This window comes from Oreochromis aureus, linkage group 17 (assembly GCF_013358895.1).
Source record: "Oreochromis aureus strain Israel breed Guangdong linkage group 17, ZZ_aureus, whole genome shotgun sequence".
Taxonomy (NCBI): Eukaryota; Metazoa; Chordata; class Actinopteri; order Cichliformes; family Cichlidae; genus Oreochromis; species Oreochromis aureus.
The window spans coordinates 26,232,138-26,242,484 of record NC_052958.1 but is presented as its reverse complement, the minus strand read 5'-3'; the positions used below and the strand labels follow the sequence as shown (position 1 = coordinate 26,242,484).

The 10,347-nt window shown below is 39.3% G+C and overlaps 1 protein-coding gene across 1 annotated transcript; it reads right to left on the bottom strand.

Moving 5' to 3' along the window:
- Window positions 1-1,217: 1,217 nt before the first annotated feature.
- Window positions 1,218-9,989, bottom strand: LOC116331960 (alanine aminotransferase 2-like). The gene is made up of 11 exons (XM_031754800.2): window positions 9,937-9,989; window positions 6,938-7,027; window positions 6,496-6,604; window positions 6,250-6,380; window positions 4,953-5,196; window positions 4,514-4,593; window positions 4,288-4,424; window positions 2,786-2,960; window positions 2,553-2,708; window positions 2,160-2,269; window positions 1,218-2,064 (listed from the first exon to the last, which is right to left on the bottom strand). The coding sequence occupies exons 1-11, from the start codon at window positions 9,979-9,981 to the stop codon at window positions 1,959-1,961; spliced, it is 1,383 nt and encodes a 460-aa protein (XP_031610660.2). The 5' UTR covers window positions 9,982-9,989; the 3' UTR covers window positions 1,218-1,958.
- Between the last annotated feature and the right edge of the window lie 358 nt (window positions 9,990-10,347).

Sequence of the window (10,347 nt, the reverse complement as noted above, 5' to 3'; positions counted from 1 at the left end):
GTCAACAACGGTCCAGGCGTGGGATTTCTCTCGTGGAAGTATGCACATTATCTTTTCCTTTCTATTGGTAGGTGGCACAGTGCACTTGTGGCAAGTAAGCAAGCTAGAAGACTGGTACTCTTGCTGGGTATCCAGTTACGGAAGCAACACATTAACAAGAGAAGTCTGAGTAAAACCAAAGTTACTTTCCCTAGTAACTAGTTACTTTGAAAGTAACGAGTAACTTGAAGTAACTGAGTTACTTTTGATGGAAGTAACTAGTAATGTAACTAAGTTACTAATTTAAAGTAACTTACCCAACACTGCTCATGTCACAGTTTGTTACTCCTGTCCCTGTGCTCCGTGTTCCCTCTGTTCAGTGTCAAATCCATGCCTCTGTGCCTGTCGCGTGTTTCCTGTTTTATTTTGATAGTCCCTGTCCTGTGCTCAGTGTGTCTGCTTTTGCTTCCCCTTGTCTCGTTAGGTCTGATTCATCCCAGCTATCTTACATCCTGTTTCCCATCCTCTCATTGTCCTGCTTCTGTATTTAAGTCCTGTGTTTCTTCCTGTTAGCTGTTGTGTTGTACCTTCACTATACTGTGTTTCTTCCTTCCGCGTTCCCAGTTAATTCCTAGTTGTCAGTTCCTGGTTTATTTTGTAGTGTTTCAGTTTGAGTTTTATAGTTTCAAGTTTTATTTTTGTATTTGTAGTAAGTTATTTACAGCAAAATAAAAGCTTTAGTTCATCCCTCTGTGTCCTGCAAGTCCTGTATTTGGATCCAATCTCCTGCTTGCCACATACAAAACATGACAGTACTTGTGTGCTAATTGTTGGATACCTACCGAGCTATGGTTAAGATAACGTAGACACATTAGCTGATCAAAGATGGAGGATGAGTGTTGGAAGGATGAGAAAATAAACTTTTTTCCCCTCAGTAAAAGTTCATGTGAGAATCCCTGATGTGCAGAGACAAATGCAATCATACAGTAAAGCAGACACTGAAAATGGACCAGACTTCAGTCAAGAGAACATTTGAGATCCATCTGCAACACAAGGTTAATTATGCTTCATTCTGTCCATGTAATCTTTCAGATATACCACATGTTCATGTATGTGTTATAAAAATTCAACAATTACATTCCTTTTCAGTCAAAAAGCATGCAAAATCCTGTTAATGCTTGACTGTTTTTTACCCCTTGGCAAAGGTAAATAAAGCACATAGAGACAACATGTTTCTGTGCACCTCAGTTTATTTCAGATTTCCACAACACATATGAATCAATGAAGACCTAGACATTTATAATTCATCTAAAAGCGTCACTTTTAGCTTTGTTCACATTAACTGGAAAACCAAAAAATCAGTTTTATTTGTTGTTTGATATCATCCACCTATGCTTTAATCAAATTTTTTATACGAATTCTAAGACATATTTTTTCAGTCTAAAAACATTGCATTAAAAACATTAACTTTAGGGGATTTCTTTCAATAGAAGCATGCACAACCCAGTCACAGGGGGCCACAAGCCAATTTACTCCTAGTGCCAAGCCCAGATAAAGAGAGAAGAAGGGTTTTCTGTGTGTATTGCATGTGAAGGAGACCAGGACAGAATGAGATGGACACCAATGATTTACTGTAGTACACACAATAAGGGAGCAGCCGAAAGAAGAAGAAGAAGAAGCTCACTACTGAGAATCATGAGCATCATGTCAAAACTTCAATATAGCTTATGTTGTTTCTGGCTAAATTCTTTACTGTTGGAACTGTTGCAAAGCAGATGTTACTACTGCAGAATGACACTGAAATCTTTCTAAAAAAAAATATTATTATTATTATTTTAGTTATATACACAGTTATTTGAGTTATCCTCTTGAGATACCTCACATGAATCTGACCAATCTCAAGTTTACACTTAGTTTAGGCCATCCTCCTCCACAGGGCACTTTAAGTTGCATTGAAATATTTTCTTGCTTCTCTTTCTTTACACTGCTGTTGGGGTCACAGTGCCATCCATGAGACGGCAGTGAAAGGAGGCGAGGCGAGCTAGGACCTCTACCAGGGTGTCATGAGGAACTAGGATGCATAATCTGTGGGAGAGCACCACAAACAAGAGTCAGCTTTTTTGAAGCAATACAACATGCAGTACACAGCTCAAAGGGCTTTATGATTTCTTATACTTGACCTCAAATGGAAGCTGTCAGTCATTTCCCCATGTTCACCTGCGCCAGCTAATACACCCTCCTCCTCCAGTAATTTCTGACAGTACAGAACATCAGCTTTCAGCCCCAGTAACTGAAAACAGAAGTGCATATAGGACAGTATGGCTTTCAACTTTTGTACCATTAGAATGATACTTTAAAAAAAAATGTTCTCATTTTTTTCACAATCCCTCAATGGTCTGTTTTCAGGGTTAAGCCTTGTAGGAAATAAAGGTGGAATCAGGTTCAAGTAAGAATGATGGTTTGGCAGTCATTTGTAATGGCTAAACTTAATGGTAAGAGACTTGGTATTCCATTAACATTGATAATAGACTGATGGGGGAAGATGGATGGAAGATTTTTGGAACATTTCCCACCTTGGCCTGCGCCTTAATCCCACATGGTAAGTGCAGGCGAGGAAAAACGTAGATTCCTCCAAGCGCTGGCTGACACCTTACCCCCGGCAGTTTATTAAGGAGCTCGTGAACCAATTGAGCATTACGGGACATAGTAGCCAAGGTGAAGAAGGTCTCCTTTGTGAACAGAACAACAGGTAATGGAAAGTAAGAGTGAATCAAAGGACAAATGCTGGCTTTTGCTGTTTCCTCACCTGTATGTATGTGTCATACGATGAGTCTCCAGGTTGTGGAGGATTGACCATAAGATCCAAAGCAAGCTGTCCTGTGACTGGAGTACTGATATCACCACACAAGGTGTTATCAAAATAATATATCACCTCTGGATCCATATTAACTACCTCCATGTATCCAGCCCTCAGACCACACCTAAGATCCAGACACAGATTATTTTAATTTATTTATCAATATAATGCATTTAAAATTTGAGAAATGTCTAAACTATTAATTTAAATGCATGCATGGTATAAGCAGGTAGGAAAAGTGAAGCTTGAAAGTATATATCAAAGTGTATTTAGCCTACATTAATTCTAATGATCAGCACGGGGCGACTCCATGGTTGCATAAACAAGCTATGCTATAGAATCCTAAAGCCCTTTTCACAAAGGACAGAAACACATTCATTTCTATTCCTTGTGGTGCACAATAATGGTTTACTCCTGCGTCAAGCAAAGCGCAGCGCAACCGTGCAAGCGAGAGGTACTCACACATGCTGTGGTCAAAGTTCAAACCAGTTTAACTTTAGCCGCTGTGCGCTGTAATGCAACCAATAAAAACGAAGCCTACAGCTGCACTAAGTTCAACCATAGGATGAAGAAAAACATTTTGTGCATATTTGAGTTGGGTGAACGTTTTGACACAAGTTAAGGTGCATATTTTTATACTTCCAGAAACTTTGAGTAAGTCATTCCTTGAAACAGCTCTGGGTCCCTCAGGAGGAAAGCAGTGTTGTGGAGACAACACACTCTTCACTAATAGAATAGTGACAAAGCTTTCTTCTTTAAAGCTTTCTTCTTTGAGAGATACTTTTTTTTAAACATTTGAACATAATATAACACAAACTCTCAAAGAGGACACAAAGTCACAGATATACATATTTAGAAATGACACGGAGCAGGAGCATCTAGTACATGTAGAGCGGCTGCAAGCAAAACTGAAATACAAGAAGAGCACAGCTACATTATTAATAGATAAAAGGCAAATGGCTTTAACATGAATTGAGGCTGCAGTTTGGGGAGGACCTCAGAGGGGAGTGGTGGTGGCTCCCAGGCTGGGCAGATCTCCATGTACTTCTGAAAAGCTTGTAGAGCTGAGTGTGTCATATATAGATAGAGAACCGGAAGGGGCGTTTTTCTGTACAAATCTGGAGGCCTCCTCCCAAGCCAGAGGTTTCCACACCTGCTGGTCCTGCCAAGCCACGCCGTGGCTGGTCACCTGCAAAACTGCCTGAGGCGTCCCATTACCTCCACTGGTCCACAGTGGACTGGCAATTTCTCAGTTATAAAGATATTTATAAATGACTCGGGCCTAAAATCACATTAATACAAATATCTTTTATAAAACAACAACAAAAAAACATTTTTGCGGCTTTCAGATCAGATCCGTCGCCACCGCTGTCCATTCAGCCATCAGCTAGAACTTTGGTCTTGGATCCTGTTGGAAACTGTTGTTGACAAACAAAAGAGACAGAACTCACTCCCCGATGCAGGTACTGGATATGGAGTGGAAGGAGATCAGCTGCACTGTTTCTGCAAGCTCTCTATCCATTTCAAACAGGACTTTCTTATAAGAAATAAACTCTCTGTCCTTCCCATACACGCTGTCCTGGTACACCTGGAGTGCAGAAGAAAGAAACTGGTGGATAAAGAAAACCTGGCAAATACATAATAAAAGGCCAATCTGAAAAGACAGCTCATGGTCACCTCGTCAGCTAACAGTAGGAGTCTCTCAGCTGCTGCGAACTGAATCACTTCCTCTATTGACTTCCTGTCCTGCACATGACCTAGAAAGACAAAGGTAATATAAACAGTGATGAAAGAAGACTGTATCTCCATCTAATGCACAGTACTGTGCAATAGTTACACCCTTTTGCACATCCTCTACAGAGAAAATAACAGATATCAAAGTTTTACATTTTACAATCTAAAGTAAAATGTCAGTCATATATATTTAATCTCTTTAATATTCCGGATATTTATAATTGAGCTATTTGTATATATTAGAGCTATTTCTAATATTTTGTAACATTTTAATACATTGTATTATTGCTGTCCAGCAACTGTAACCACATCATTTCCTTAGGGATTAATAAGGTGTGCTGATTCTGATTCTCATTTCACTTAGCTACTGTGTTTTGCTTACCTGTGGGATTTCCCGGGTTGCTGATGTAAATAGCTCTGGGCTCACAGTTCCCCCGAGCAGCCTTTAAAGCTTGATGCAACTTGTCCAGGTCTACAGCCCACCCTTTCTCCTCTGTCAGCTGGTACGGTACCAAGACCAGCCCAGCCTCCTCTAGCACATTGTACAGCATGTGTGGGCAGGGTGCAGGTATCAGCACGCCTGTCCGAGTATTCCCCTCACCACTGGCCAACAGCTTCACGGCAATCTTTTAACAATAATCCAAAAAGCTAAATTTTTCCTTTAGGGAGAGCAATCTTTTCTGTCACTTTTTGCTACAGGTTATTAAAAAAAATAAGAAATAAATGAAAAAAAAAAGACTGTTTGAGCAGAAAACAAAGTAAAACTGTTACGTGGACGTTATTATTAATACAAATCATATTATTTTTCAGTTAAGTGCAAATATAAAATGTGCAAGCTAAACCTCTACTACAGTGTGCTATAGCAGAAGATACATAAAAAAGTAATGGAAAGGATTTCCATGCCATTAAATTGCTTTATTTCAGCATTATGCAGTTCTGTTATTCCAACTTAATGTACTTGAGCTGGTTAATTAATTAATGATGAATCAACTTATTTACTGCAGTTGAGTCCAGCTTAATTTAATTGAGTTGATCCAAGCCATGCAAATGACGTTAGTCTAGCAAAAGCACTTAATGCTAATAGAAAGTCATTGATGAACAATAAATAGCAATAGCATACACGCGGTGTGTGTATGCTTTTCTGCCTCTTGTGAGTGATTTTCCTGTGGTTTGTAATGATTTTGTGATATTGCAAGTCCAGGCAACTAACCACTCTTGCTAGCTTGTATTACGTCATCTCAACAAGAATAAATTTAGCAAGTGTTATGCTGTTGAATTTCATGCAGATCGTATATGTTTCAACTATGTTCACTATAGAAACATCAAATTATTTTGTTCAAATTACAAGTTAGACTCTTGTAAATGTAATAACCATCCAATTTCAGTTTTTTGAGTGATGGTAAACCCTAAAGATTTGTGGGTGTGTGGTCTGAGTGATAGGTGTGTTCACTCAGATATCTGCACTTTCCAGCTTACTAACCAAGCTTGCTATTAGCTAATGGCTAACAGTGGTGTTTCTGTCCATCTTTTATGATCGACAGTCTTGGCTTGGATACTAGTTGGACGTTGCATCTTGTTTAAAATGTGTTTTATTGTGTGGCCTCCCTTGATGTTTGACATGTTTGATTAAGTGGCATTTGTGAAACTAGAAATAGTACGAATATTGTTCATAGTCATACCATTATAGCCCTTTGAGAGCCAGCAGAAATAAAGATGTTTTGGGCATATGAAGGAACTCCATCTCTTCTCTTAATGAACTCAGCGATGCTTTGCCTCACATGACGAAGACCAGAGGATGCAGTGTATGAACCTATCAAATTATAATTATTTAAGTATATTTCAATATACATGTGTGTTAAAATCCCAGACTCTCAAGTTTAAAATTCAGTTTGTACATAAAAATCTTTCCATTTTTCAACCCTCACCCACACTTGCTCCATCACAGGCCTCCAGGAGTTTCTGAGCTCTTATCTTGACATCCAGAGGAAAACATTTGTCTTCCAGCAGCTGAGGGTGTACACACACTGCCAAGACCTGAGGAAGTAGGCCAGATTTAGAGAGGACTTTGTAGACAAGCTTTTTTGAACAAAGAAAGTGTTTTTAACACATCAAGAAGACGACATGGTTACAAATATATGACATGTATGGTGCAAGAATGCAAGAGTAATATAAAACTCGGGAATTAACAATAATCACTATACATTACATCAACTGCAAAAAGTACTGGACATAAATAAAGCGCATGAAAATAAAATGGATAAATAAGATTACACTTAAAAAATCATAACTCATATGACAGATACACAAGTTTGACAGGAAGGCTTATACAACACAAAAAGTTACGCAACACAGTTAATGAAGACTAACCTGTCGAAGAAATGAAACATGTCGTAAATCAGCTCTGTGGGGATCACCAGAGCTAACATCAATCACCTTCTTGAAGGGTTTCTGTGCCCCCTGCAGGACAACACATGTTTAGGACTCAATTCTCTGCGAATCACATTTTCTCATTTCTCGCAACATTTCTGAGGTTCTCGGCTCCCAAGATCGCTAACAGTTGTAGAGAAACAACTCAGTTAAGACAATTAAATCAAGAAGCAGTTTGAATGTTCATTACAGCTGAAGGTTTCTTTGATTTAATGAAAACCAGCCTGGTTAAATATTTTAACCAGGCTGGTTAATCAAAATGTCAGTGGACTACAGAAGTGTGTTCCTCATCTTCAAATTTCCTTAACTCTTTGATCCATAAGTAACCCTTGAAGTTCTTTTCTGAAATGAGCCATTTCTGTCATATTTAAAGCTTTTGCTTTAACTCTTTCACTGAGACTTCAGCTTTGCTGCCTCTCCATTCCTCAAAGATTTTATCCAAGCAGCTCTGCTATGTTTAAAATTGCTGCAAACCTGTTGTGTGTGTGCTCTGCGAATATGCTTACATACATCAGGGGCAACTGTGGGTTTAATATCTTGCCCAAAGACACTCAGTTAATCAGACTTGAAGAATCAGGGACTGATCCACTGCCCTACGGCTTAGTAGATGACCCACTACCCTCTGAGCCACAGCCATCCATTCAGGGGTGCTACTTAACCTGCTAAGTTAGGTGACTTCACATTCAATAACTTACAGACAGAGTGGGTATAGCACAAGAGTTTGATAAGTTAAGTTTACCATGCATAAAAAAAAAAAAAGAATTTAGATGTAGAGAAAGCAGCAGAAAATAGCTTCAAGTTACAGTCTGTAAATGTCTTGATGCATGCTCAATCATCCAGGTAAGTAAATCCCCCAAAGTTGATTCTGTTCATCTGGACGTAGCGTTTTCAGTGAGAGAAACGTTTCGTCACTCATCCAAGTGACTTCTTCAGTCTCAGCTGACTGCAGGTTTCCCCAACCTTATAAACAGTACATTTTCACAATAACTGAAACCAGCCCACTGATTGAACAATGGGCTGCAGTTCCTTGTTCATTAATATGCAAATTCTCATGACCATTGATTAACAACCACTGATCAAAGCCCATCGATTAAAGAACACTGATCAATGACCATGAGTACCATTCACAGAGAGTTGGGGAATGGCTGCAATCACAGCATTGTAAGATGGTGACAGACAGTCTTTCCCTTTTCACGTAAATGGCCTCCTTGACTCCGCGCTCAAACCAGCGTTCCTCCCTGTCCAGGATGTGTACATCATTGAAAGAGTGTCCACTGGCCTGTAGGTGTGAATAGACAGCGGAGTCCTGGCCTGACGAGGTAGCTCTTCTGTGTTGTGCCATCCACTTTGCCAGAGGTTGTATAAATCCTGTCAGTCCTCCTGGAACTTAACAGCGTACGCTATATTAGTCTGTGTCGGGGGACCCGATCCTTGAGGTGGACCAATTTTTGATGCAGCGTATTTTGGGGTTTAAAAGCCACGGAGACGCCGTGTTTAGAAAAAATGCGTCTCAATTGTTCCATATCTGCATATTAATGAATAAGGAACTGACCTCACAGCCCATTGTTCATTCAGTGGGCTGGCTTATTGTGCAAATGCACTAGATATAAGGTTGGGGAAACCTGCAGTCAGCTGAGGCTGAAGAAGTCACTTGGATGAGTGACGAAACGTTTCTCCCACTGAAAACTCTACATCCAGATGAACAGAATCAACCTTTTGGGATACTGTCTGTAAAATGTAGTCACTAGAGGTCACTAGATTGTTGATTGCAGTTAACTAAGTTCTTTTTTTTTACCCCTCCCAATTCAAGAGTATAATCCTAGCTACAGTGGTTGCTGTAGGACAAACATGCTTTACTCAGCCAACAGAGATCAGAAACATTAAATTCAGACCTCCATAATGGCTGCCACTGGCTTGTGTGATTCTGCTACTGTGTGGATTGAATCCGGCTTCAGTGCAGAGTTTTTCCAACCCTCTGTGTCAGTCCTCAGTTTACCTCTGCTGTCAACACCAGGTGAGAAGCTGTAAAACTTTGTGAATGGCGTCCAGTACGAGTCAGAGACGGATCTTCTGACCAATCACAGGTGAGCTGTTGACGATATGCTGAACTTTTCTGTCGGTAACACTGCTGTTGTTGCTGCTGTTAGCGAAACTGTCTTTGAAGGGGATGTAAAGCTGTGGGACCCTGACACTAAACAACAAGTTTGTTGGAAGATGTAATTACACACTAACCTCCTATATATTTATGAGTACACTATTAAAAAATGTAAAAAAAATTAAAGACTTCACCTTTAAAGGTGGTGTAACACTACTACTGCGTATGTGGAGAAGATGTAGATATTTGTTCACAACCATGTGCCAACCAATAAAAAAATAAACAATTTAACAAAAAATCAAAGAAAAATGTATTTAATTCCTTCTCCACAGGAATCTGTAACTCTCAATTTGTAAGACCTTCTGATTCGTAGACGACCTGCTTCACTACCTAAGGCACAGCCGTGTAGTGTAGTTGCATGTTGTCACCTTACTGAGTTGCTTTATGTTACTTTTATTCTAATTTAGCACTCTTCAGCAGATCTAAGAGTGTGTAGATAACTCTGTAAATCCTGTAAGCAAGTCTTGTCACAAGTGATTTTTGTGATTGTTTGCTGTGACAGATCTGTAAATACCTTTTATGTGTAAATCAAGGAGTTTGGCAACTGTCAACTTATCTATATTTACAGCTGCTGTAGGGAAATGTATGCATTCTCATTTACACATTTGGCTACACATTATAAAAATGAATAAATAAAAAATCATACATTGCGTTACCACTTGAAGAGAGGCTAGTCTTTCCCGGTGTTTGCTACAGAGCTTTCATTTACTTTATTCCACAGACACTTTTACTTAAAAGAAAGATATTTTGGATATATAAGTTTGAGCTGATTGCCAGGACTTACCAGTGAAATGTCTTTTCTGATGCGTTCAGCCAGATTCTGAAGCATAGTTTGTGGAGAGTCTCTCATCCCTCTCACTGTGGGGTTCACATGTTGAAGAGAAGTCATCTTCATGAAAGAGTTGAATTCAAATGTTGGAGCTGTCCACTTAAAACTACTGCAGTCTGAGGAGCTTTGCCAGAGAGGCACTGCTTCTTCCAAACTCCTTTCTATCAGAACAAATTAGAGAATAGCTAACTGGTGGACCACTTCAAAGAACGAAATGTGACCGCAGGCTTAATACGTAATCCTTTCACCAGAAAGAGACCTATGTACTGGTCTAAAAGAAAATGTCATGTAAAACCCAAGCAAGAATATTTAATATATTAACTTGTATTTTTAAATAGATCACAATAGTTTAGAAATTTCTGGTTT